The sequence below is a fragment of the Cervus elaphus genome, chromosome 1 (assembly GCF_910594005.1).
Source record: "Cervus elaphus chromosome 1, mCerEla1.1, whole genome shotgun sequence".
Classification (NCBI taxonomy): Eukaryota; Metazoa; Chordata; class Mammalia; order Artiodactyla; family Cervidae; genus Cervus; species Cervus elaphus.
The window spans coordinates 65,282,405-65,309,378 of NC_057815.1; the positions used below are offsets into that span (position 1 = coordinate 65,282,405).

The 26,974-nt window shown below is 51.2% G+C and overlaps 2 protein-coding genes and 1 pseudogene across 4 annotated transcripts; 2 read left to right on the forward strand and 1 right to left on the reverse strand.

Annotated features, from left to right (window-relative positions):
* Nucleotides 1-95: 95 nt before the first annotated feature.
* On the forward strand, nt 96-3,825 carry CHRNA10 (cholinergic receptor nicotinic alpha 10 subunit; the record flags this gene model as incomplete). Its single annotated transcript, XM_043905949.1, has 4 exons — nt 96-296; nt 856-1,010; nt 1,652-2,184; nt 3,368-3,825. Coding segments are annotated over 4 exons (1,347 nt in total), but the record flags the coding sequence as incomplete, so codon positions are not given.
* On the reverse strand, nt 2,782-22,937 carry ART1 (ADP-ribosyltransferase 1). Of its 3 annotated transcripts, none has more exons than XM_043905854.1 (6): nt 22,866-22,898; nt 21,579-21,737; nt 9,063-9,174; nt 7,820-8,597; nt 6,740-6,781; nt 2,782-5,264 (listed from the first exon to the last, which is right to left on the reverse strand). In XM_043905854.1, exons 3-6 carry the CDS (start codon nt 9,123-9,125, stop codon nt 5,167-5,169), a joined length of 981 nt encoding a protein of 326 aa, XP_043761789.1. In that variant the 5' UTR covers nt 9,126-9,174; nt 21,579-21,737; nt 22,866-22,898; the 3' UTR covers nt 2,782-5,166. The 3 variants fall into 3 exon arrangements, with proteins under 3 accessions (XP_043761789.1, XP_043761796.1, XP_043761784.1); XM_043905861.1 differs by lacking the exon at nt 21,579-21,737 and adding an exon at nt 22,618-22,663 and having other exon boundaries at nt 22,866-22,897; XM_043905849.1 differs by lacking the exon at nt 21,579-21,737 and having other exon boundaries at nt 22,866-22,937.
* LOC122696225 lies at nt 15,686-21,735 on the forward strand (annotated as a pseudogene).
* Nucleotides 22,938-26,974: the final 4,037 nt, after the last annotated feature.

Here is a 26,974-nt window from a genome sequence, read left to right on the forward strand (position 1 = left end):
GAAGAACTAGAGACAGAGAACCGGGACAGTCAGGCAGCTGTGAGACAATGAAGGCACTGACAGGGCGTCAGTCTTGTGGAGAGTAGAGAGTGTGAGCCAAGGCCCCTCCTCTGGGGCCTCCATGGACACCGCTTCTTACTGGTCCTCCAGAGTGCTTGGGAGCCGAGGGCAGGCTGGCACACAAGCTGTTCCGAGACCTCTTTGCCAACTACACAAGTGCCCTGAGACCTGTGGCAGACACAGACCAGGCCCTGAATGTCACCCTGGAGGTGACACTGTCCCAGATCATCGATATGGTGCGTTGCTGTACAACCATGGAGTGTGCTGGAACGGTTGGAGGAGGAAGGAATGGGAAAGGGATGGGGAACAAGGAACTTCCCTAGCGGTTCAGTGGTTAAAACTCCAAGCTTCCACTGCAGCAGAGCATGGATTCTGTCCCTGGTCAGAAAACTAAGATCCTGCATGCTGCGTGGCAAGGTTAAAAAAAAAGAAAAAAAAAAGGAATGGGGGATGGGAGACTAGGATTACTCTCCAAACAATTCTTTCCTGGAAACATTAATATAACAGCTACCAAGTGTTGGCTATTAACCATTGGGTGGCCACAATGTGCCCAATACTTGCACACTCAAGTTCCTGACTAGCAGAGATTACCACCCATGTAACTGCCAAGGAAACTCAGGCCCAGAGGAGAAGGTCCTGCCAAGGTCACACAGCAAGACTGTGTGGGGACTGGACTGTGTGGGCAAGTCAGGTCTGGGGGTGCTGACCAGAGTTCTGCAGTTGAGTGCGCACACACAGGGTAGGATGTGCACAGACGTGTGTCCACATCTATACCCACTCTCTGCCCCTAACTAGGATGAGCGGAATCAGGTGCTGACCCTGTACCTGTGGATCCGACAGGAGTGGACAGACTCCTACCTACGATGGGACCCCGACACCTATGGTGGTCTGGATGTCATCCGCATCCCCAGCAGTCTCGTGTGGCGGCCGGACATCGTACTGTATAACAAGTACTGCCTGCCCGGGCCCCTCCCCTCCACCCCTCTGGAGAGATGCCCTTGGCTCTGGGGATGCATTTATTTCCCCATCCCCCACACCAAACCTGACTCTAGGGTGCCCAGTAAGCTTTGCCCTGGGAGCCTTCTAAACTGCCAGGAAGGTGTCAGCAATAGTGGCTGTGTGGTGCAGTAAGGCTTCCTGACACCACAGTTCATGGCGAGGACCTACTGGAGGGACCTCACAGCCCCTTGATAGCACCCCCAAGCCAACCCAGGCTGAATGTCTCCCAGGAACCCTCTTTGTGGTCCAGGACTAGTTCTATATCCCTCGCAGCCAGGGTTCTGGGGCACACGTGCCTCTTTATGTCACATTTCACCCTTCTGGGCCTGAGTCCCTACATTTTCCCCAGGGCCCCTCCAGGCGCTTTGCAGATGGCCCCCAAGAAAAGCTACCGTGCACTCCGCCTCCCCTTTAGGGCTAGACCTGTCTTGTTCTTGGCCCTGTAGGCCCTGGCCCCATTAGGCCTCCAAAGACACAGAGGGCCCTCTGTGAGTCCCCCAGAGGGTTGGAGTCGCACCCCCTCCAAGGGTTAGCCCCGACATCCAACGCCGCGGCGCCTCAGGGAGCCCCCACCCCCAACCCCTGCCCGCAGGGCGGATGCGCAGGCCCTGGCCTCTGCCGGCACCAACGTGGTCCTGCGGCACGACGGCGCCGTGCGCTGGGACTCTCCGGCCATCACGCGCAGTTCCTGCCGCGTGGACGTGTCGGCCTTCCCGTTCGACGCGCAGCGCTGCGGCCTGACCTTCGGCTCGTGGACACACGGCGGGCACCAACTGGATGTTCGGCCGCGCGGCGCCGCCGCCAGCCTGGCCGACTTCGTGGAGAACGTGGAGTGGCGCGTGCTGGGCATGCCGGCTCGGCGGCGCGTGCTCACCTACGGCTGCTGCTCCGAGCCCTACCCGGACGTGACCTTCACTCTGCTGCTGCGCCGCCGCGCCGCCGCCTACGTGTGCAACCTGCTGCTGCCCTGCGTGCTCATCTCGCTGCTGGCGCCGCTCGCCTTCCACCTGCCTGCGGACTCGGGCGAGAAGGTGTCGCTGGGCGTCACTGTGCTGCTGGCGCTCACTGTCTTCCAGCTGATCCTGGCCGAGAGCATGCCGCCGGCCGAGAGCGTGCCCCTCATCGGTGAGCTCCGAGGGCCTCAGGGTGGCCAGGGAGGGGCTGGCAGGGAGGTTGCCCCCAACCCCGGGGGCTGGCGCACGCGGGTCTCCGCAGGTGTGGGGGCTGCAGCCCGACCTGCCTGGGTCAACCGAGAGGTCCTGCAGAGCATTTTGGGGCCCGGCCTCGTTCTGAGATGGAGGGGGAAGAGAGAGGCCCCTTCCCGGGAACATAGCCCTCCCTTCACTTGTAGGGGCGGAGGAGGGAGTTGGTCTTTTTTGGATTTTTAATTTTATTTATTTATGGCTGTGCTGGGTCTTCACTGGTGCATGAGGGCTTTCTCAAATTGCGGAGAGTGGGGGCCACTCTTTGTTGCGGGCCCTAGAGCACGCAGATTTCAGTAGTTGTGGCGCAGGGGCTTAGTTGCTCGGCAGCATGTGGAATCTTCTTGGACCAGGGATGGAACCCATGTCCTCTGCATTGGCGGGTGGATTCTTATCCACTTGTGCCACCTGGGAAGTCCAGGAGTTGGTCTTTACTCAAGGACTTGTTGGAGGATGATCGACATTCCCCAGTATTAGAATAATAGTCGAAACGTCTTATGCACTCACTGCATGCCAGGCATTCTCTTGAACACTTGACATTTATTAACTCGGGGGAGCAGCAGCACAGACCTGTGTGCATGTGTGCTAAGTCGCCTCAGTCGTGTCTGACTCCGTGTGACTATAGCCTGCCAGACTCCTCTCTCCATGGAATTCTCCAGGCAAGAATACTGGGGTGGGTTGCCATGCCGTCCTCCTGGAAATCTTCCCCACCCAAGATCGAAGCAGAGTCTTTTATGTCTCCAGCATTGGCAGGGGGTTCTTTACCACTAGCCCCACCTGGGAATCCCCCAGTAAGGTTCTATTGTAACTTGCCCAGGTCATGGTGGTTCTATTTAAGAGTGTGACTTTCAGGGCACTGTGGGTGAGTCCAGGCTTTAGCAGTGAGGGCATCAACCAGGGAGCAGGAAGCTTCTGAGAACCAGATGTGGGGATGTGGGAGGAGAGCGCGTGGCCCTTACCTCCTTCCCACTTCCTTCCATTTTACTTCGAGGGTCCTGAGAGCCTGATGGGGGATGAGCTCGTCCCTCCTTGTGTTCAGGCAGCTGGGGAGCTCCGGGCCCCGGAGCTCTCGTTTTGGGCCTCAGTTCTGTTTCTATCTTTTGCAGGAAAGTACTACATGGCCACCATGACCATGGTCACCTTCTCCACGGCGCTTACCATCCTTATCATGAACCTGCATTACTGTGGTCCCAGTGCCCGCCCCGTGCCAGCCTGGGCTCGGGCCCTCCTGCTAGGACGCCTGGCACGGGGCCTGTGTGTGCGGGAACGAGGGGAACCCTGTGGGCAGTCTAGACCACCTGAGTCATCCCCCAGCCCCCAGCCTCCTGACAGAGGCACTGGCCCCCCAGCAGGCCCCTGCCAGGAGCCTCGGTGTCTGTGCCGTCAGGAAGCCCTGCTGCATCACGTGGCCACCATCGCCAATGCCTTCCACAGCCACCGGGCCGCCCAGCGCCGCCATGAGGACTGGAAGCGCCTGGCCCGTGTCATGGACCGTTTCTTCCTGGGCATCTTCTTCTCCATGGCTCTGGTCATGAGCCTTCTGGTGCTGGTGCAGGCTCTCTGAGTCCCAGGGGTCTGCTGCAGCCACAGCACCTCCAGATGGGGATGGATCAGCCACGCCAGGTGGTGGTCAGCCCTCAGGCCACCCGGTGTCTCTCCACTGGGCCTCAGAACCTGGGATATCCTCTCTTCAGCACTACTGACTTCACGGACCAGGAGTATTCATCATCTCCTGCATACTTTAACCTCTAAAGAAAATCAGAGCTTGCTGTTCCCCTGATTTCTGCAGAGGAGGAACTCTAAAAAGGGTCAAGATCGAAGTGCAATTTGGGAGGGACAGAACTGAACTTCGGTGCTGAGTGTAGGCACTTTCAGTGGGGAGCGTGCAGGCATGACAGCACTGCCCCATTTCCTGTCTTCTCTTCCTTCCCCTGTGGCTACTGTTACAGAGACTTGGTCTAACCTACCCTGTCTAGGGTCTCAGAGAAGGTGACTGGGGATTCAGGGTTCCTGGTCCGCTTTCCACAGCAGGAGGCCACATAAGGACTTGGCCCAAAGCTCCAACTCATAATAAAGTAATGTGTGCTGTGCACCTCCTCCATGTCCTGTCTTACCCTTAGGCTCTTGGTGGTGGAAGTTAGGAATCCAGCCTCTTAGGGACCTCTAGAGGACCCATGAATCAGAGTGGAAATTACATCTTTGCTGACAAGAAAACGATTGGCATTTCATTGAGATCCCTAAAGCTCTCTCTGCTGTTTTCCTGCTCTCTCCTCTCTGGATTTAGGTCCAGTCCATCCACTTTCTCCCTGTGTGGGCGTCACACAGTGACATCCGGAGAGCTTGAAAGTACCCAAATAAGGGCAGGACAGGGACCAGCCAGTCACAAGATGTTTGTTCCTTTCTGACTTCCATGTGTTTTCTGGTACCACCTGCGTACCTCGGGCATGGTCCTCATGCTCAGAAGCTCATAGTTGGAGATGGCAGACCAGAGGCAGGGCCCCTAACCTAGAAAGGAGGAGAGGTCAGAGAAGGCTTCCTGGAAGAGCAAAGAGCAGCTATCCAGCTGCACACGGGAGGCATTTGAGTAACATCAGTGAATACACGGCCAAGTACTTTTCTCCCCAGTCACCCACCTCCGAACTACTATAATCTATCTCCAGGTGAGTGATTACCTGTCCTGCAGTCCCCCCACCTCTATTCAGCATCTGACTCCTAGAACCCTGGGAGAGGCTCAGTCCCCACATTTTCTTCTTCCTGCTAGCAGGCCTGGCAGTCGCCAGAGAAGGTCCCAGAGTTTCCTGTAGATGGAGTTACCCGAGATCTTGGCCACACTCAGAGCACGCATGTGGCTGACATCCTCATGTTGGGCAGAGGTGACAGGCAGGGCTGTTCAGTGGCTGATGGATTAGAGGAGGCCCGAACTCTCTGGAAAGACCTCCGCAACGAGGAACCAGAGCAGCAGTAGAAGGGACCAGACTGCAGGAATGGGCCTCTGACCCACGGCTGCAGGGAAAACAGAAGCAGAGAGATTCAGGGACAAAGTGAGGAAGAATTTAGGGAGAAAGGTAGACAGAGATGAAGAGACAAGGAGAGTCCCTGTTCCCTTTCCAGAGGTCATTAAGTCTATGCCCCAGCCTCCTGTTGACACACCTGAGGCACTGCAGGGTGGGATAAAGGGGAGTAGAGATCTGAGTGGGATATGGTGATGCTGATCTTTGCTCCTCTGCCCAGACTCTGGTGGGAGAGGCACTGGTGGAGGGGGGTGAGGGGTGGGGAGTGGGAATCCTAAACTTTCCCAGTGCCTGAAATGACATTATCAGAACTCAAGCCAGGTTGGAAGCTGGAGACTTGGCTGGTCTCGATTCTGCCACAGATGACTCTGTCATCTGGAGCAAGTCACTTCTGTCTCTGGGCCTCACTTTGTTATACAATGAGGCCAGTATTTCCTGTCCCACCTCCTTCCAGTTGATGATTGTGCAGTAAGGACAACATGAGGTGCGGGCCAGCCTGGTGTGGTGGTTCAGAGTTGGGCTCCAGGGCCAGGTTATCTGGGCCCCATCCCTTGCTAGGTCTGTGTGTGTGGCCAGTTGCTTCACCTCTCTGTGCCTCTTTCTCTCATCCATGGAACAGGTTTGATGAGAGTATCTGTACCATCAGATCATGGTGAGGACTCATGTGCCCGGAACCCTGAGTGGTATTGTGTGGTGGAGAAGGGTGAGAGCAAAGTGGAGGCTGAGGCTCCTTCCTGCCCACTGTTCTAAAAGCCTTGAGGGAGGAGGCAGGACTCCAGGGTGAGGAGGAGCTGTGATTTCTTCCCTGGGAATGGCCTGTTCCCAGCTGGAGAGGTGATGCCTCAGGCAAGCCGTGGGCCAGCAAGTGTTCAAGAGAAGAGAAGAATCATGGCCACAGAGAACCTGGGGACCACCTGGTCCAATGTGCTTATGATACAGATAGGGAAACTGAGGTTCAGAGAGGAAAAATTGGTCTCAGAGTTGGGGCAGAGCCTGGGTTACAGCCCAGGTCTCCAGCACCCATGACCTGACCTTGACCTTGGGAGGCAGTCTGAGGGAGTTCTGAGCACAGTTGCAGACAGAGGGCTCCCCAGCGGAAGGAGGAGAAGGCCTGGGGAGGACTTTGTGGAGTGGCCCTTCCCACTGTCACCTCAGTGCAGCCTGGAGCTCTCTGGGGTCTGATCCGTGACCTCCTTTAAGGAGGGGCCAGCCCCAGGCCCGGGTGGAGGGGAGCAGGTGTGTTAGCTCGCCACGTATACACTCCATGTATCCCACATATACACCCTGTGGGAAATGTTAGCAATCCCTACAGGTGGCTGCTTAAGAAAGTCTACTTTTTTTTTTTTTTTTTTAATCAAAAGAGGGTTGTTTTTCATTTAAGGGGGATGTTCACCCAGGAGTGGGGCCCAGACCCAGTACAGTCAGCTCATCTCCAAACAGAGCCCCGCCAACGCCTGCAGCCCTTACCTGAGCTATCCAGACGGCAGCGCTCAGACTTGCACTGTTTGTCTGCAGGAAAGAAACAGCAGAGAATCAAAGGCTCAATAGCTCTTAGGACAGAAAGGGACCCCAGAGCCCCTCTCTGACTTGCTCTCGGAGAAGCTGGTGCCTTTTCCCCTGATTCTGCTTCCTTACAGTGGGACCACCCTCACTTGGGTTTGCCTAGACCCACGAGCAGCGGGGCCAGGAAGGCCCCAGACCTCAAAGCCAGGGTGGTCTGGGCTCTCCTTCTCCTCCCTTGGCCTGTAACTTTGCCTCCATGCCGCACCCACTGCTCCTTCTCCCAGCCAAGGAGGGGCTCATTTATGTTCTTTGCCTGTCTTTGTCACCTTCCATCAACTCATGCGTGCTTGTGATCCAGTTCACGGTGGGATCTGAAGCCACACTGGACCTACTCCCACTTGAGATGTGGTCCGTGGATCCAGCCAACAGCCTGCCTCTTACTAGGAAAACAGCCTCACAAGCCCCTGGGCATCCTTCAGCCAAGACCAGCAGCCCACAGCCCCTTCAGAGACTAAGGACTCAGACTCATCCTCATGATTACTCCTCTGCCTGGTCCTGGGATGGTGGAGAGGAAAGCACCCGAGACCTGCCAGAGCCCGAGCTAGAACTTAGGGGGATGGCACCCAAATGCTGTCTCACCATCTCACCGTCACCTTGACCCAGTACATGCACAGCCCAGGGTTTCTGCTCAGTCAAAAAAACACACTCCTCCCGGAAAACAGGGATGGGGGCCCACACTCATTTCTGGCAACAGATTCCATATGGGAGAGAAGCCTGATCAAGTCTGTTTGGCTTTCAAATGGCCAAAAACACCTGTGCTGGTCAGAAAACCTTCTTCAGTCTCCCAGCAGGCAAGAGGCCAGCTCTGGCTTAGACACCACCAGAGTAAGGAAGGTTATGTCTCCCCTTGGATGGAAGGGGTGGAGTGGCTGGGGAAGGGTGATGTCCTCCTCACTGATTTTAATATCTGTGTATGTGTGCCCTGAAAATGGGATGGGGAAGCCCGCCTTGTGCACAGCTGCTGGCTGACACGTGCCCTCTCACCTTTGATGTACTCGCAGTTGTATGTGCTGCGCTTGCCCACGGCCCGGAGGTAGATACGAGAGGGGCCCTGGGCCGGCCTGCTGGCGTTGATCACCTGGAAGGTCTCGAAGGGAGGGATCAGCACCTCCTCCTCCCCAGGAAAGAAGGAGTAGCCCTTGATGGGGGCCCCAAGGCAGGTCCAGATGCCAAAGAAGGTGTCTTCCCCAAAGTGCTGGGCCGCAGCATTGTGCAGGGACGCAGAGGCAAAGCCCCCCAGCCTGACGGTGGCCCCAGGCCCCGCCGGCCGGAAGCGCAGGCCCTGCACCCCTCGGAACACCTGGTGGCACTGGGGCGGACGCTGGCTGCTGCTCAGCAGCTGCAGGGCTTCGGTCAGCAGGAAGTGGAGTGTCTTAAAGGAAAAGTGCTGGAGGTAGTGGGCCCGGGAGCGACCCGCCTCACGCACGGCTGCGTTGAATTCTTTGTGCAAGGGGCTGTTGGCCGTGTAAGCCAGGAGGGCCACCCCGTGCTCTTCTCGGAAGCCCAGGGGGGTGAGCAGACGGGTAGGGCTGACGCCCCACTCGGGCCCCCAGGCCTGGCGCTCCCGCCACTGGCTGCTTGCCTGCGCCCAGCCATCGGCGTACACTTTGTTGGCCTGGAACTCTGTGCGGTTGAGATCCGGGATAGCAGCCGCCATGGCTGCCGCACAGCCAGCATACTGGTCATCAAAGGAGGCCAGGGCCATGTCTAGGGGCATTTCTCGAGAGAGGAGGTCTCGTCGTATGACGGGGTGGCTCTGGGCCTGTGAGAGGGGGAGCAGCAAGGATTGAGAGGTTAGGCCCCAGGAGAACAGGAGCCCTGTTATCCAGCTCCCCTCCCCCCCTCCACTGAGCTGAGAGAGACAAAGGGCCCCAAACACACTTGAAGGGGAAGTGAAGTGAAAGTCGCTCAGTCGTGTCCAGCTCTTTGCGACCCCATGGAGTATACAGTCCATGGACTTCTTCAGGCCAGAGTATTGGAGCAGGTAGCCTTTCCCTTCTCGAGGTGATCTTTCAAACCCAGGTCTCCCGCATTGTAGGCAGATTGTTTACCAGCTTAGCCACAAGGGAAGCCCTGGAGGGGAAGGGGATGGGGAACTACCAGCAGTGGAGGCCCCGAGACTGGGCTCCAGGGCTGTCCCCTCAGACTCAGCCATCCCCAAAGGAAGCATCCAGCAGAGTTCAGAAGCCAGCAGCTGGGGCATGGGGACAGCAGAGGATGACTGTACCTGGAGTGCTTCCATGAGGCCCATGGACACAAGCAACAGAGACATCACGGCAGGGCCCTGCATGTTGGAGATGACCCTGGTCAAGTCACTGTCTGGGCCTCAGTTTCCTCACCTGGAAAAAGAGAATCTGCACAGTTCCATAAACACTAATTGGGACTTCCTGGTGGTCCAGTGGCTAAGACTCCACTCTCCCAATGTAGGGGGCCCTGGTTTGATCCCTGGTCAAGGGACTAGATCCCACCTCTGCAACTGAGAGTACATGTGCTGCAACTAAAAAGATCCCACGTGCCACAGTGAAGGTGGAGGACCCTGTGTGCCATGAGTAAGACCAGCGTAGCCTAAATACATAGACAAACAAACAAAAAAACCATGAATTGATACCTGGTCTGGGTCACTTACACTGCTTGGCACAGGATCACAGCATAAAAATGGAGGCTCAGAAGAGAGAGAGGACCCTTCTTGCTGGAAGGAACATGGGAAACTTCTGGAGGAGGCAACATGTGACTAAGGTCTTACAGGATAAAGAGGAGAATAAGGCTTCAGTCAATGGAGGTGGGAGAGAAAAGACTGGAGTCTGGAGAGGGAAAGATGTTAGGGGCAGCAGGAATGGGAACAGGAAAGGTACTGGAGGTAGGAACTCTCAGGATGTAAAGAGTGAAAGATACTTTTTCTAGTGTGGCAAGTGCAGGGTGGGAATGTTGGAAAGCTTGGGGTCAGTCCTGAAGAAGCTTGACTTCCACAGTGAGAGGTCTGGGCTTCCCTTCATGGGGGCCTGAGGCTGGAACAGGGCAGATCCAGGAGTGGTCAGCTGGTGAGGCCACAGCAGGACCCCAGGGACAGGCTCAGAGCAGGGCTCCAGGAAAGCGTCCCAGCTTTGGGTCAAGATTGGAACAGTTTCCAAGTTGGTGGTGCTTCTTTATTTCTATTACCAAGTAACACATGCTCATTGTATACGAATGACTCACAACGCCCAAGGCCCCCATTTCCTCCTCTCCCTCCATGTCCCCTTCTCACTATTACACAGGCCTGCTGTTTTCCTGGTAATGGGACCCTTCAAGACCTTTTTTGATGTACATACAAATAATATAATATTTAAGTATATATACACACATAGTTTTCTGTGTGCAGCCTAGTTTTGGTTTTCTTATTGTCACCTTTTTCAAAAAGAAAAAGGAAATATGCTTACACATACATGTTCTACAACCTTTTCAAAGGAAACAATATACCATAAACTTCTTTCCATGTCATACATGCATATCTACCTTGTTTGTTATAATGGCAGCATGGAATTTCATAGTAGAGTTAGTCCATAATTTATTTAACCATTTCCTTATTGACGGGCACTTAGTGTTTTTTCCTCAGTCTTTGATATTACACGTGATATTGCAGTGATCAGTTGTGTATAGAAATCCTTATCTACTTGTCTGCATATTTTTAAAGGAACGATATCAAGGTGATATTTAAAGTATTTGAATAGTGTTCCTTTAGATAGCCACTGCCAAGTTGCCATCCAAAATGTCCCTCTTCACCTCCCACCAACAGTGGACAAAAGTGCCCTTTTCTCCAAGTCTTTGCCAACACTGGCCATTATGAATCTCTTAATTTCCATTTAACTGGTGGGTGAAAATGGTGTCTAGTTTCTAATTTACCTCTTGGCTCACTAACAGGATGAATCATAATGTTATTTTTTGGGGGAGGAGCACACCTGAGGTGTAGCCTGGCATGCTGCAGTCCTTGGGGTCGCAAAGAGTCGGACACGACTGAGCGACTGAACTAAGCACCTCACGGCTTGTGTGTGTGTGTGTCTAAACACACACACACACAAGCCGTGAGGTGTGGCCAAAAAAAAATAACTTTATGATTCGTCCTGCTAGTGAGCCAAGAGGTAAATTCCCCAACTTGGGATGGCACCCGGGCCCTCAGCAGTGAAACTGCAGAGTCCTAAGCACTGGACTACCAGGGAACCCCCATAGCTTTATTTTTTAATATTATAAAGTTTTAAGTTTCAAAAAGGTAGTACATTTTCATTTTTCATAATTTATAGTCCACAAGTGAAATGTCCTTCTCTTTGATTCCTCAACCCCATCCCCTCTCCCCAGAGGTACCAGTGTTGCCATTTCATGTCATCCTGGCAGAGATACTCTAGGCGCATACCATCAGAGTCTTAGGTATTTCTGTTTTCCCTCTTTTATCCAAACCGTAATATGGTTAGTGGTTTTTTTTTGTTGTTTTTTTTTTTTGGTTAGTGGTTTTTTATCTTTGGAAATCTGATGAAAACTGAAAGTTCTGAGAAGATGGATCTGTGTGCCTTCACACAGACCTTACACAACTCTCAGGGTGGATATGCACCCGCCCTAGTCTTGCTTAGGTTAAGCATCCCTGCTCCCTGATCCCCTCTGGCTCTTGGTGGGGCCTAAGTTTTGATAGATCAATGACCCTAGGACACAGGAATGTTCTGTGGCTATAATTTCATTTTTCCCAATCTAAGATCTTATCACTGCCAATTCACAGTTTAAATTGAGGTGTGAGCCTCTCTGGGCAATAGAGTTAACAGCAGGTTTTTATCAAATTTAACACATTCCAAACTGAACTCCTTATCTTCCCTCCCTCAAAACCTGCTTACTCATTCATTCAACAAAATTCTTTAAAAAATTTTTTTTTAATTAATTAGTTTATATTTGGCTATGCTGGGTCTTCTTTGCTACACGGGCTTTTCTCTCCTCGTGGTGAGCAAGGGTTACTCTCTAGTTATGGTATTCAGGCTTCTCACTGTAGTGTCTTTTCTCGTTGTGGAGCACTGGTTCTAGGGCACGAGGGCTTCAGTAGTTGCCATGCCCAGCCTCCAGAGCACAGGTTCAGTAGTTGTGGTGCACAGACTTAGTTGCTTTGTGCACCACACGATCAGGGATCCAGGATCTTCCCAGATCAGGGATCAAACCCGTGTCTTCTGCATTGGCAGGTGGATCCTTTGCCACTGAGCCACCAAGGAAGCCTCTCAACAGAAAATTCTTTTTTCTTTTTTTTTCAGTGGGTTTTGTCATACATTGACATGAATCAGCCATGGAGTTACATGTATTCCCCATCCCGATCCCCCCCTCCCACCTCCCTCTCCACCCGATTCCTCTGGGTCTTCCCAGTGCACCAGGGCCGAGCACTTGTCTCATGCATCCCACCTCGGCTGAGCATCCTGTAATGTACCAGGAGCTGAGGATAAAACTGTGATCACAAAACAAAAACAAAACCCATATCCCTGCTTCTTTAAACTCTTTTAAGGTGGAGGTGGAGCTGGAGTGAGGAATTTCAAGTACCATGTGATGTATGTTACAAGAAGCCAAAGAGCCTGATGAAGACATATTTGCTCCAGGAGTGGGTTTAAATGATGAGCTGTCTAGAGGAGATACGGAGTAGATAGAATTGAAAATGGCATCACAATGGGGACTAAAGCATGAAATACTGCACTCTAGTTCCAGGATAGAATGCGAATGGGCAGAGTATATAGCAGCAAAAAGCTATTTGAACTCTGTGGTTTTTTGGAATCCACCAAAAAAACCTGAACTTCTATAATAGATCCTCTTTTTGTGGAAAATTCAGTCCATGGGTTCATTGGGGGCTTTCCTAACTCTGTACCCTTAGGAGGCGAACACATGACCCCAAACTGGTGCTCTAACGTGGACACATAACCTAAGTGAGACACTCAGAGTCCTTCCCAGGGTTTGATATTATTAATAATAGATGGATGCAGTATAAAAGAGTATGCCTGCCACTGCTGATTCACAGTATTGCCTCAGCTCATCTTCACGTTGAAACATAGGAGCAATGAATAATTCTCAAGCATCTGACAGCTTCCCACTCCTAGTGCTCTGTATATTCCAGTGTCCAGGCCTTTCTGCATCACCTTGGGAGCTTGCTCAGGGCAGCCCCAAAGTGCAGGAGATTTAATGTTCCCAGGAACAACTCTCACCCAATGAGGGTGGACCATGAGATTCCCTAGTCCACAAAGGATCCCCAGAGAGACATAGTTGACCACAGTGGCCACACTTTGCAGGGGCACTTATCTCTCTTCTCTGTCTCACTTTGACACTCCTTTATTTGTGTTTCCTGAGACCACCTTACAAATAAGCTCACTACACCCAAGCCCTTGCCTCTAGGTCTGCTTTGGAGGGAACCCAAACCAGAGAGAAGGCCTTCTTTTTGGGTCAGAGACCATCAGAACATAGCCCAGAACTGTTCCTCCAGCCTGGGCCCCAGAGGAGCAGATGTGGGCCTAACCCACAACAAGGAGGCAGCCAGCTGAGGCAGGCTGGCAGCCTGAGGCAGAGCTGCCCATCCAAGCTCGCTTTAGCCCATCTACAGCCAACCTGAAGACCCAGGAGCATGAGAATAAATGTTTACATGCCACTGAGATTTTGTGGCCCACAGCAAAATGGTCATGCAGCGAAAACATGAAGCCAACTGTATCTCTCACTGCCTCTCCATCGCCCTGTCTCTGTCCTGCAGAAACACAGAAATAAAAGATTTCAGAGGCTTGGAATACGGAAGGAGAATTATGAAGTCAGACTGAGGACACTGAATCATGTGGCCTAAGGTATTGGCAGTGAGAGTGGACCCTGCCTTACTATGTAGAATTTACTGGACATGGTATCTGATGAGGTTTAGGAGATGAGATAGGGGAAATCAAGGCTCACACTCAGGTTCCCATGCTCTAAGTTGGAAATACAGAGGAAAGCAGACTACACTTTGAAATCTCATCTTGCTCATCTCAACACATAGTAGACGATCAATTAAAAAATATACTGAATAAATTGGTCAGGTTTGGGGGTCAGTTCGGTTTGTCCTATGTGGACTCTACAGGGGCCAATGTCTGAGAGGGTGCGGAATGGACAACAAGAGACATTTGAGAATCACAGGTGTACTGAAGTCAGGGAGAGACGAGGTCCCTGGGGAAAGAAGAAGGGAGGGCTGAGGAGCACAGACAGTGGCTTGAAGCCAAAGCACAGGAAGAATGAAGCACTTCCTTGGGTTTCCAGAGACTCTTCACTTCTGGCCTTTGGGTACCGAGAAATACCCTGGGATCCTTGTGATGAATTTCTCTTTGGGCTTCATCCAGCTCAAGGTAGTTCCTCTGAATTTTCCATCAGAAAAGTGTCATGTAATCCACCATCCTTGTTAATCATCCAGTCACCCAAGATGGTTACTTGGCTTTCCATTCACTCATCGAACACTAAATTGATTACCAAGTAATGCTGTGCACAGTATGAGTTCATCTTCGATGGTCCTTCCCTTTCCCCATCACCACCTCCCTCACCAAGGCTCCAGTCAGCTCCTGCCTCCTCCCTGGTCTCCCTGCCTCCTCTGTCACCCCTGCAATTCCAGGCTCCCGTGGATCAGGGAGAACAATGAGTCTAAAGCACAGCTGGTCATGTTCCTCACCTTCTTCAGAACACTTTGTGCCAAACCTGACTGGGAGAAATATCTCAAACTACAGACATGAAAATTATGAGGGAAGGGATGAGAACACTACAAGAAAGAAAAAAAAAAAAAAAAGCAATATAACAAAACAAAACTTCCCTCTTATCCTCAGGAGAGAATGCTGGCATTTGAAGCCCTCTGTGACCTGGCCCTCCCCAACCTCTTCAGCCTCGTGCCCTTCCACTCTTGCTTCACATGGATGGCATAGAACGAAGTCCCAGATGAGGCACTGCTGCTTCCCTCCACGTGCTGGGGCTGCCCTTCTCCTGGTACCCACTCTTCAAGGAGTAGCTCAGGGGCCACCTCCTCCAGGAAGCCCTCCGACTCCTCTGGCCTCCTGAATCACCCTGCGCTTTCCTCTGTCACTGTGATAATCACACTGTGCTGCCTTCTGAGTCTGCCTCCCCTCCTGGCCTGTGAGTTCCTTGAGGGCAGGACCAGGTATGACCCACTCCGTGTCCCCAGGGCTCAGCTCAAGGCCAGGCACACATGAGGCCTCCTGACATGTTTGCTGTAAGTCTGAGAGGCTTTCTGGGTATTGCAAAAAATGCAGATCCTTGCAGAGCAGGTGGATTGATGGTTTAGTGACCAGTTTGGGGGCAATGGTGTGGGGCTAGAGTGCTGGGGAGGGCCTGGGAGGTCAGGAAGTGGAGGCACTGGCAACCCCTTTCCCTCTCCCAGCTGCTGCCCTTCTGTCCTTCCTTCATCCTGCTCAGGGCACCTCTCTTGTCCGTTTCCCATCATCCAGGCCCATGATGAACATTCCCTGCTGGGAGTGTTTTCTAGTTTACTTTAACCTTGTTTTGTGTGAACTCCCTGGAAGTTTCAAAATGGTTTTTGGGCCGAAAGTGTTAAAGCTGTGACCTAAACCTGTCCTCAGTTGCTCAGTCCTGTCCAACTCTTTGCAACCCCATAGACTATAGCCTATCAGGCTTCTCTGTCCATGGAATTTTCCAGGCAAGAATACTGGAGTGGGTTGCCATTTCCTACGCCAGGGGATGTTCCCAACGCAGGGATTTAACCCATGACCCTGGGTCTCCTGCATTGGCAGAGGGATGTTTACCACCAGCACCACCTGGGAAGTCTTACTAGGACTGTGACTCCAAATCCCTCCCTAGAAGTCCCCAAGTTTCCCAATGGCCTCAGCCTCCCTTAGTATCTCAGACCTCTTTGTCAAATATGCAATGGTCTGCATATTTGCGGTTCCCCAAAATTCATAGGCTGGAACCCTAATGCCTGATGTGATGGTTTTAGAAGGTGGGGCCTTTGGGAGATCATTAGTTCATAGTTCATGAGCCCTCATGACTGGGATTGCTGTTCCTATAAAAGACACCTCACAGAGCTCGCTAGCCTTTTCAACTTGTGAGGGCCCAGTGGGGAAGTGCTGGCTATGACCACGAGTAGAGCCCTCGTCTGACCAGGCTAGCACCCTGATCTCAGACTTTCAGCCTCCAGAACTCTTTGATATAAATGTTTGTTGTTGATAAGATACCCAGTCTGTGGTATTTTTGTTATAGCAGTCTGAACAAGATAAAAGATTTCTTGAACCTTTTGTTAATGATTGCTATGACTCTACCAATAACACCCCAAATTTTGCATTTCAGAAACAGCTTTCTGTGCCCCGTGCCCAGGAGGAGGGTCGTATGCCCCTTACCTAAACTTTCTCCGGAGCTTGGAAGCTGGTGTTGGTCTCCAGTGACAGTCACCAGGGGAGGGGGAGGGCAGGTTTCTCTTTCATACCACCCCTTGTACCTTTCCCACACAGCTGCTCAGAAATGTGACACTCTCCCATCTATTTCTGGATTATCTCCTCTAGGCTCAGGAATACTAGCCTCTGCCCAGGGTGCTCTGGGCCAGAGCTCTTCCCATGAAAAAAGCAAATCCCTGAACCCAGAGAGAAATCAAAGATCCAGGCTGGAGCAACTGTCTCCTAATTGGGTTTGGTCCTGCATTCAGCATCCCTAGCCTCAGGGAGTATCTCATTATTGATCCTTTCAGGCGATGGAGACTCATTTGAGGAATAAGAGATTTCTGGGTAAAGAGTCTGAGTCCCAGCTCCAGTGCTGATTGGTCATGTGATCTCGGAGGACTTTCCACTTCACTCCCGGCCACTGTTCAATGACTAGATTTGACTCCATTTCTTGGGGTCTTTCTTGAGGTGCCAGGTCTCAGGATAAGTGAAGCAATTCCCCAAAGCCAGAGGATGGAAAGAGGAGAAAACCCTGATACCAGCAGATCTGGTCTTGTGTTGTGTCCCTGCAGGCCTAGCTATCCAGACAGTATAGTATCTTCTGTTCCAGCAATTGTCAATTGTCAGGACCCTCTAGGGGGAGAGGCAGGCAGGGTATGTAGATGAGTTGCTTTTTTTCACAGTAATGGAGAACAGCAGAGTGACTCCTGATTTTCTAATCTTGGGGTGCTTTGGGGAAGCCAGTCTAAATTAGAAGGGGATGAAAGAACTTGTCTGGATTTGTTGTGTTTGCCTAACAAGCAGTCCGGTTTTAGGACTACCTCTCTTCTTCTTTTGGTGGTTTGTGGGATTTCATTTCTCCAACCAGGGACTGAACCTGGGCCACAGCGGTGAAAGCTTGAAATCCTGACCACTATGATACCAGGGACACCCCGGGATACACCTCTTTTCACCTCCCTCCCCACCCTCCCCTAAGCCTGGACAGTTTGTCTTCCTTTTTGGTCTACAGGAAGAATTTCTGGAGGAAATGGGATTCTAGGTGAAATTTTTTATTTGTCTGGCATCTTAAGGGGGTGGGGAAGCAAAGATAGGGCTAAATGACTGAGCCAGACCAGGACAAGTCCCTGGGGTGAGTTTAACTTTCTGTGCCCTTCTCAGACACAGCAGGTAACAGGCACATCTCTTAAATCCTGGTTTCTGGACCCCCAAGTCCTTGGCCACTCTGAAAGAGGAACCCTGCCACCCCAGAAGCTCATGGTGCCAGGAGGCTCTTTCCCAAGCTGCTGACTGATTCCTCACTGGTCCCTTCTGCCTTTACCTCCTGGGGGGCATCCAAAACACAGAGCTAGGGTATTTATAGGCAAGCCCAGGGAGGTGAGGGGAAAGGTTAGTGTTTATAAATATAGGTCACCTGAGTCTAAGAGTCAGGGGACTGAGGGTCTGTGGAGGAGCGAGGCTGGCCCCTGAGGATGTCAGAGAGAGCCTCGCATCTGGGCAAGGCTTACGGAAGGGAAGGGGCTTAAAGAGAAAGGAGAGGGGTGGGGGCCACTGAAATGCTGGAGTACACGTGACCCAAGGAGTTGGCCATATGCAAATTGTATGCAAATCAAGGAGTACACTAGAGGTGAACTCTCAGCAGGTATAACTCTCTGTCCCCTCAGACTTCTGGGGTGGAGGCTGGACCATGGCGGTCACAGACTGCCTGAGGGAAAAACACATTTCACAGTTCTCTTGCTCTAGCCTTGGTCTTGCTAGGAGACAAAGAAGGTCCTGGAGAAAGGCCTCGCAGTCCAAGAGAAGGGGAGTTACAGCTCTCAGCCCTGCTCCCACAGAGTGTCTTTTGTTAGGGAAGGGAGGTGTCCAGTTACTGCCTGGGTGGGGGGCTATAGTTAGCCATGGACTTTGTAGATCTGAGGGACACAGGGGACAGGAGACAGTGCAGCTCTTGAGCAGACATCAGGGGCTGCCACTCAGAACTTTCTTGGCCTGTTATCAAATCCAAGGTCGCTCTCCTAGCCACCCAACAGCTCAATAAATTGAGAAAGGAAGTGCTGAGAATATGACTTTATGTGAAAGGCAGCTGACCAAGAAAATGGCAGACTAATGTCTCAACTATCTTATAGGGGTCTGTATTGCCAGGTTTTTTTTAGGGTAGAGAAAGAGAGGTGAGGAATAAAGTAAAAAGGCAAAACAGAGAGGGAGAGGCTGGGCAGAAGTAAAATAAAAAGGGTCCTTAGTTTTACAAAACATCTCGGAGGAAATGCCTAGCCTGTGGAAAGGATATGTTAACCTCTTCTTTTCTTGCAGCCATTCACTGGCATGGGGGTTAGATTATTTTCCTGTGAGCCGAATAGAGGTACTTTAGTTTAACAGGCTGGGGAGCAGGGTTCTCTGAGGCAGAATTTCATGTATAATTATAAAAACTGAAGCAACAAAAAGCAAGTCAAAGAAACAGTTCCATCCTAGAGTTAGAGCTGACTGGGCCGCCTCCAGTTGGGTCTCTGACTCCAGGCCCCTCCTGACTCTAAGTAGAGCCAAATCACCTCCCCCCTCTCAACCCCCACTCCCGTCTTTATCATTCCTGTGCAGATGGCTCTAAGCACTCCAGGAACCGGGCAGGGAACAGACACTAAGGTTGTGCTGGGATGGAGGTGGGGGATGTTATAATCCAAACCGCCCACTCACTTAGACACACCCTTGGACCTGCCCATGCCCTGCCTGGCCAAGTCCTGGGCCAGGGACCCCTCCCACCAGAGAAGAAAGGCTCCAAGTCTCTGTCACCATCCCAGCAAAACTGAGACTCCACCATCGCTGGTCCCACCCTCAACTGGATCGCACTCTCCAAGTGTCCCTGAGGAATAATGCTGACAGCTCTGCTGATCACCCTCAGCTGCCTCAGCCTCCACACCCTCGGCAGCCATGGGCAAGTAACTGGGGAGAACCTTCTGCTGCAGCAAAGGGGACATTTGTGGAGGGGGGGAAACCCGGGGCTGACTCCTCAAAAATCCCTCCCAGGGATGCTTCTTTAGGATGCCATCCTCTGAACCCTCTTCCTCTCAGGAACCTCCACCCCTGCAGGGAGCCCCAAGTTCCCATTCCATCTCCCAGAACCCCACTTCCACCTACTGGTCCTCCTGTGACCCTCAATCCTTCATACCCTTCTCCTTCCGGCAGCCTCCAGCTTTCTCTTGTCACTTCCCATCTCCCACCCATGGCCCAGCCTACACACTCTCCTTCGGGTTACCTGTGTATGACCCTCCTGCAGTCCCTCCCAGACCAGGGCTTGACCTCCTCCCCACTCCCACCCCAGGTTGGAGGATGCAGTCTTCTATGCAGGACAGGACTGAGTCTCAGAGCTGACAGGGACCTGGTTTGGTGTCTACACACCTGTGTGGGAGAGGGAAAGAGTCAGAGGCTGGGCATGGGGTCAGGTTGTTGGAGATTGAGTGCCTATTTGTATGTCATCTGCACAGTGAGTCTTAGAGCCAGAAAGGTGCTTGGAGGTCATCCAGCCCCACGTCCCAAGTGCAGGAACCTCTCTAATAATAAATGACCCTCTTAGTACACAAAGAGGATCTATACACGGTCCTGACAATAACCCTGTGAAGTCAGGAAGTATCCTCAGTGTATAGGGGGAGAACCTGAAGCCCAGAAAAGTTAAGAGACTTGCCCAAGATCTCACAGTCAGTAGCTGGAGAATTCAGGATTGAACCCATATCTGTCTGACTTCAGTGCCTACTATTTAAGTTTTTGAGCTCTTGACAAATTTCACACTCTAGATATTTGAGCATAGAAATGAGATTCTGTGTTTCTGAACTGATCTGCCCACAGGACCTCTGTTCTGTACCCTGAATTTACATGATTTCCTGTGTGGCTCCTCTCTTTCTTTTCTCCATATGCCCAGGGTATTACCTCCAAGGACCTGGATCTGGCTCCAGACACCTTTGATGATTCCTATGTGGGCTGCTCAGAAGAGATGGAGGAGGTGGCACCCTATCTGCTAGAGGAGGAGATGCTCTACAATACCTGGCTGCAGGATGCCTGGGAGACAGCTGAGAGGTACTGGGAGCAAAAAAGTCCAGGGCTCAGCCTGCCTCCGGGCTTCAAAACCGAGCATGGAATCGCCATTGTGCTCTATACCGACTCATCCAACACCTTGCACCAGAAGCTGAACGAGGCTGTTCGGACTGGCGGTGGCTCCCGGGAGTCCTACATGAACCAGTTCCACTTCAAGGCCCTGCATTTCTACCTGACCCGGGCCCTGCAGCTGCTGCGGGGCGGTGGGGGCTGCAGCAGGGAACCTGGGCAGATGGTGTTCCGAGGCGTGTGCACAATTCGCTTTGAACCCAAGAGGCTGTGGGACTCTATCCGCTTGGGCCAGTTTGCCTCCAGCTCCCTGAATGAGGCTGTGGCCCGCAGTTTTGGTAATACCACCTTCTTCTCCCTAAGGACTTGCTTTGGGGCCCTGATCCAGGACCTGTCTGTCTTTCCTGAGGAGTTGAGGTGCTGATCCCCCCACATGAAGTCTTCGTGATTACTGATTTCTTCCAGAATGAAACCCACAACGTGGTGACTCTCTCCAGCACTAATCACATCTGCAGCCACTTTAACTGCGCCTACCTGGGTGGTAAGCCACGCACGAGGGAAGCAAGGCTGGCAGGAGATCCCTGGTTGATTTAAATGTCCAGGGCCTTTCAAGAGACCCATGTGATTAATGGGGAAGTTGAAGGCCAGAAATTAACTGCAGTTTTTTTCTTTGTGTCTTAGGTTCAGTTACTCAGACAAGGCCCTATGGTGTTTACTGCATGTGGGAATATGCTCAGATGATTCTCTAAATGTCCTCAAAATTTTCTTCTGCTACACAGTCTAATAGACCAAAATACCTGGTTAAGGAGGATGCTAAGCAGAGGAAAGTGGCAGGAGTGCAGCTTCAGATCTCAGGAGGCTCTGGGTGTAGTAGGGCTGACAGGACACAAGTATGCTATTCCCCAGGGCTGAGGCAGGGACCAAGTGATTGGGGCCAGGGTGGGGCAGGGATGGAAAGGCAAACGAGGAAGATTTCTTGGAAGAAGGAGGAGAAATGGAAGTTAGAAGTATATTTGGGAGAAGGGAAAGCTGGTTTAAGATGGGACGTGGCTTTGCCAGGGCTTGGTAGGAAGGGAAGTTTGGGGTGTGAGGGTTTGTCTACATGGAGGTCTCACTGTGCTGTCTGTTGCAGGGAGGAAGAAGCTGAGATGTGAGTCTGTGCCAAGTGAGTCACCCTCCTGCCCCTCCTTCCCTTGCTTTGACTTCCCCTGGCCCTGCTGACCATTCACTGCCTTTTCTTTTCTCTCTAGCAGGAGGGCAAGCAGACTCACTCTCCAAGGGGGACTTCTCTCTGCTCTCCTGGCAGACTCTGCTCTTGGCCTCTTGGGGATTCTGGTTCTTAGAAACAAGGATCTGAAAGTTCAGGGCCTGCCACTTAGGAGTCCTGGGAACATGTGACCTCCATATGAACAAGGGAGGCTTTGAAGAGCCTGAAGAAGCAAAAAGATGGTTTCAGACCCAGACCTAGCAGCCATGTCTCCAACCAGGATGTCGGGGGGTGCTGCACTGTGATGACATAAAATTTCATCTTTGGTGGGGGTCAGAGTGTTGGGGAGGGCCTGGGAGGCCAGGAAGTGGAGGCACTGGCAACCCCTTTTCTTCTCCCAGATGCTGCCCTTCTGTCCTTCCTGTCATCCTGCTCAGGGCACTTCTCTTGTCAGTTTCCCCTCATCCAGGCCTGTGATGAACATTCCATATGGGGATGTGGCTCCAAATCCCTTCCTAGAAACCCCCAAATTACCTAATAGCCTCAAACCTCCCTAAGCATCCCTAAGTTCTTCACCCAATGTGCAAAAGTCTGACTGTGTCTCCCCAAAATTCAAATACTGGAACCCGAATGCCTGATATGATGGTATTAGAAGGTGGGGCTGCTGCTGCTAAGTCACTTCAGTCATGTCCGACTCTGTGCAGCCCCATAGACGGCAGCCCACCAGGCTCCCCCATCCCTGGGATTCTCCAGGTAAGAACACTGGAGTGGGTTGCCATTTCCTTCTCCTATGCATGGAAGTGAAAAGTGAAAGTGAAGTCGCTTAGTCGTGTCCGACTCTTAGCAACCCCATGGACTGCAGCCTACCAGGCTCCTCCGTCCATGGGATTTTCCAGGCAAGAGTACTGGAGTGGGGTGCCTTTGCCTTCTCCGATTAGAAGGTGAGTCCTGGGGAAATCACTGGTTCATTAGTTCATGAGCCCTAATGACTGGGATTTTGTTCTTGTAATAAAAGACCCCACAGAGCTCCCTAGCACCTTCCAACCTGTGAAAACCCAGTGGGGAGGTGCTGGCTATGAACCAGGAAAAGGCCTTCATCTTACCAGGGCAGCACCCAGATCTCAAACTTTCAGCCTCCAGCCTCCAGAACTGTTAAAAATAAATGTTTATTGTTGATAAGTTACCCGCTCTGTTGTATTTTTGTTATAGCAGCCTGAACAGACAAAGATAAAAGGTTTCCTGAAACTTTTCCTAATGATTGCTATGACTCTACCATTAACACCCCAAATTTCCTGTTTCAGAAAGAGCAAGAAAACCCCAGTACCCAGGAGGAGGGTAGTGTGCCCCTTACCTAGACTTTCTCTGCGGTGGGGAAGCTGGTGTTGGTCTCCAGTGACAGTCACCAGGGGAGGGGGAGGGCAGGTTTCTTTTTTATACTGTCAAATCTCACATGCCTTGTATCTCTCCCATACAGCTGCTCAGAAATATGACACTCTCCCATCTATTTCTGGATATCTTCTCTAGGCTCAGGAATACTAGCCTCTGCCCAGGGTGCTCTGGGCCAGAGCTCTTCCCATGAAAAAGTGAATCCTTGAATCCAGAGAGAAATCAAGGATTCAAGCTGGAACAGGTGCCTTCCCACTGGGTTTGGTCGTGCATTCAGCATCCCTGGCCTCAGGGAGTATCTCCTTATTGACCCTTTCAAATGAGCATGGAGACTCACCTGAGGAGCAAGGAGAGACTCCCAGAGGAGATAGTCTGGGTCCCAACTCCAGTGTTGACAGGCCATGTGATCTTGGAGGACTTTCCACTTCACTCCAGACCACTGTTCAATGACTAGATTTGACTCCATCTCTTGGGGTCTTTCTTGAGGTGCCAGGTCTCAGGATAAATGAAGCAATTCCCCAAAGCCAGAGGATGGAAAGAGGAGAAAACCCTGATACCAGCAGATCTGGTCCTGTGTTGTGTCCCTGCAGGCCTATCTGTCCAGACAGTATAGTATAGTATCTTCTGTTCCACCAACTGTCAATGCTCAGGACCCTCTAGGGGGAGAGGCATCAGGATATATAGGTGAGATGCTGTTTTTCACAGTAATGGAGAACAGCATAGTGACTCCTGATTTCTAATCTTGGAGAGCTTGGGAGGGGGACAGTCTCATTGGAAGGGGACAAAAGAACTTGACCTGTAGTTTTTGATAATCAGTCTGGTTTTTTGGACTGCCTCTCTTCTTTTTTGTTTATGCTCTTTGGTTTGTGGGATCTCAGCTCCCTGACCAGGGATTGAACCTGGGCCACCATAGTGAATACCTAAATCATAACCCCTAGGCCACCAGGGGACTCCTTGGGATGCCCCTCTTTTAATTTCCCTCTCTCAATCCTGGACACAGCTTGTCCTCCTTTTTGGTCTACAGGAAGCAGAATTCTAGGTGAAGGAAATTCTCTGTCTGGCAAACCTGAGGGGATAGGGGAACGAAGATGGGTCTGAATTAATGAGCCAGACCAGGACAAGGCCCTGGGGTGAATCTAACCTTCTATGCATACCACTCTGAAGGAGGAACCCTGCCACCCGCAGAGGCTCATGCTACCAGAAAGCTTCTCCCAGAGCTGCTGACTAATTCCTCAGCTGGCCCCTTCTCTCATTACCTCCCGGGAGGTATCCAAAACTCAGTACTAGGGTTATTTATAGGCAAGCCCAAGGAGGTGAGGGGAAAGGCTAATGTTTACAAACATGGAGTGGCCTGAGTCTGAGAGGTCAAGGGACAGAGGGTCTGGGGAAGGGCAAGGCTGGCCCCTGAGGATGTGAGAGAGCTCTGCATCTGAGCAAAGCTTACTGGAGGGAGGGGGTATAAACAGAAAGGAAGCGGGTGGGGGCCATTCAGATGTTGGACAACATGTCACCCAACTGTTGGCCACATGCAAACTGTATGCAAATAAATAAGTGGAATAAACTATATGAAACAACTGACTGGTTCAATACTGAGAAAGGAACACAACAAGGCTGTATATTGTCACCCTGTTTATTTAACGTCTATGCAGAGTACATCATGCGAAATGCTGGGTTGGATGATTTACAAGCTGGAATCAAGATTACCAGGAGAAATATCAACAACCTCGGATATGCAGATACCACGTTAATGGCAGAAAGTAAAGAGGAACTAAAGAGCCTGTTGATGAGGGTGAAAGAGGAGAGTGAAAAAGTCACCTTAAAAACTCAATATTAAAAAAACTAGGGGACTTCCCTGGTGGTCCAGTGGCTAAGATTCTGTGCTCCCAGTGCAGGGGGCCAGGGTTCAATCCCTGGTCAGGGAAGTAGGTCCCACATACTACAGCTAAGACTCGAGGCAGTCAAATGAATAAACAAATAAATAAATATTTTAAAAAAAAACTAATATCATGGCATCCAGTCCCATCACTTCATGGCAAATAGAAGGGGAAAAGGTGGAAGCAGCAACAGATTTTCTCTTCTTGGGTCTAAAATCACTGCAGATGATGACTGCAGGCATGAAATTAGAAGACAACTGATTCTTGAATGGAAAGCTATGACAAACCGTGTGTGTGTGTGTGTGTGTGTGTGTGTGTGAGAGAGAGAGAGAGAGAGAGAGAGAGAGAGAGAGTCTCTCAGCCGTGTCCAACTGTTTGTGACTCCACAGACTAGCTCACCAGGCTCCTCTGTGCATGGAATTCTCCAGGTAAGAATTCTGAAGTAGGTTGCCATTCCTTTCTCTGGGAGATCTACCCAACCCGAGTTCTTCCACATTGTGGGCAGATTCTTTACTTTCTGAGCCACCAGTGAAGCCCATGAGAAACCTAGACAGTGTATTAAGAAGCAAAGACATCACTTTGCCAACAAAAGTCCATATAGTTAAAGCTATGGTCTTTCCAGTAGTTATGTATGGATGGGAGAGTTGGACCATAAAGAAGGCAGATGGACAAAGAATTGATGCTTTTGAACTGTGGTGTTAGAGAAGATTCTTCAGAGTCCCTTGGACAGCAAGGAGATCGAACTAGTCAATCCAAAAGGAAATCACCCTGAATATTCATTGGAAAGACTGATGCTGAAGCTGAAGCTCCAATCCTTTGCCACCTGATGTGAACAGCCAACTCATTGGAAAAGACCCTGATCCTGGGGAAGATTGAAGGCAGAAGGAAAAGAGGGCAACAGAGGATGAGATGGTTGGATGGTATCACCGATTCAATGAACATGAACTTAAGCAAACTCTGGGAGATAGTGAGGGACTGGGAGGCCTAGCATGCTGCAGTCCATGGGGTCACAAAGAGTCGGACATGACTTAGTGACTCAAGAACACCAACAAGTGCACAAGTAGTGACCTCTCAGCAGGCAGAACCCTCTTGGTCCCCTTGGCTCAGTGCCTTGGAGTTCCAACTATGAGGTCTGGAGTTAGAGTAGGCAAGGTTTGGAAAAAGAATGAGACTGGCACTCTACAGGAACAGATCACCTTTAATGAGGTGAGAAGGGGCAGCAGTCAGATTAGCGAGCTGCTGCACTTTTCTAAGAAAAGAGTCAGTATATATAGGCATGTATGTAGAAAGCTACTGTCTTAAGGGGGCCTGTTCTCTAAGATTGCTGGGAGTAGTTATCTCTTCAACGGCTGGGGCAAGGAGTTCTGGAGATTGGCCAGAGGCTGGGCCGGCTTGCAGCTGGGCGTAATTAACCTAGTATCTATTTTTCTTCGGGTGAGAGAGTTCTTTGTTTTGTCTAGAAAGGTGGGGAGGACCTTGGAGGGGAGTTTTAACTCCAGGTTACCTTGAGCCATGCAACTTTCCTTCATTCCAGACTTTAAGGAATATATATAAAAAGAGAAAGAGATGTGGGCACCGTTAATGTTCAGGGCTTCTTCGTGCTGATAAATGAGGGCCAGGGTTTTGTAGTCTGGGATGAAGGAAGTCTAAGGCCCGTAGTGTTGATTTTTTATTCTCGCCATCAGGGTTTCAAGCAAAAGAACTGTCTTGAGTTGGTCTCGAGAGATGGCCCAAATCCGTTCTTGGAGAAAACTTTGAAAGAGATTGAAGAGACAAGGTCCAAATAAGAGGAATAAAATGATAAGTACCAATGGTCCCAAGAAAGGGAGTAACCAAAGGAGGGCCTGTTGGAACAGGTTTTGGGGAGTGTAAAAGTTTTGTAACTCTTGGTGTTCAATTCTGTCTCTAAGTTCTTTGACTCTGCCCTGGACTATGCCCATTTCATTAACAAAATAACAGCAGTCTTCCCCTAGAAAAAAAGCAGGTCCCTCTCTTCTCTGTGGTGTGAAGGTCCAGGGCTTGCTTATTTTGTAGGGCCACAGAAGCTAATGAGTTAACTTGTCTTTGGACTGAAATGAAGGACTCCACTACCTGCTCCATGTCCTCATTAAGTTCTTGGGACAGCTTGTAGTAAAAATGGGCCGAGGTTGAGATGCCCCCAACCCCAGTGCCTAGGTCTGCTGCTATGCCAGTCCCAATC

Coding starts and splice junctions, on each gene's coding strand:
- ART1 (XM_043905849.1), bottom strand. CDS start 9,125: ATGCAGGGCCCTGCCGTGATGTCTCTGTTGCTTGTGTCCATGGGCCTC. Junction 8,598..9,062: donor GCCTCATGGAAGCACTCCAG/GTACAGTCATCC, acceptor CCCCTCTCACAG/GCCCAGAGCCACCCCGTCAT. Junction 5,265..6,739: donor CTGCCGTCTGGATAGCTCAG/GTAAGGGCTGCA, acceptor TTTTCCCTGCAG/CCGTGGGTCAGAGGCCCATT.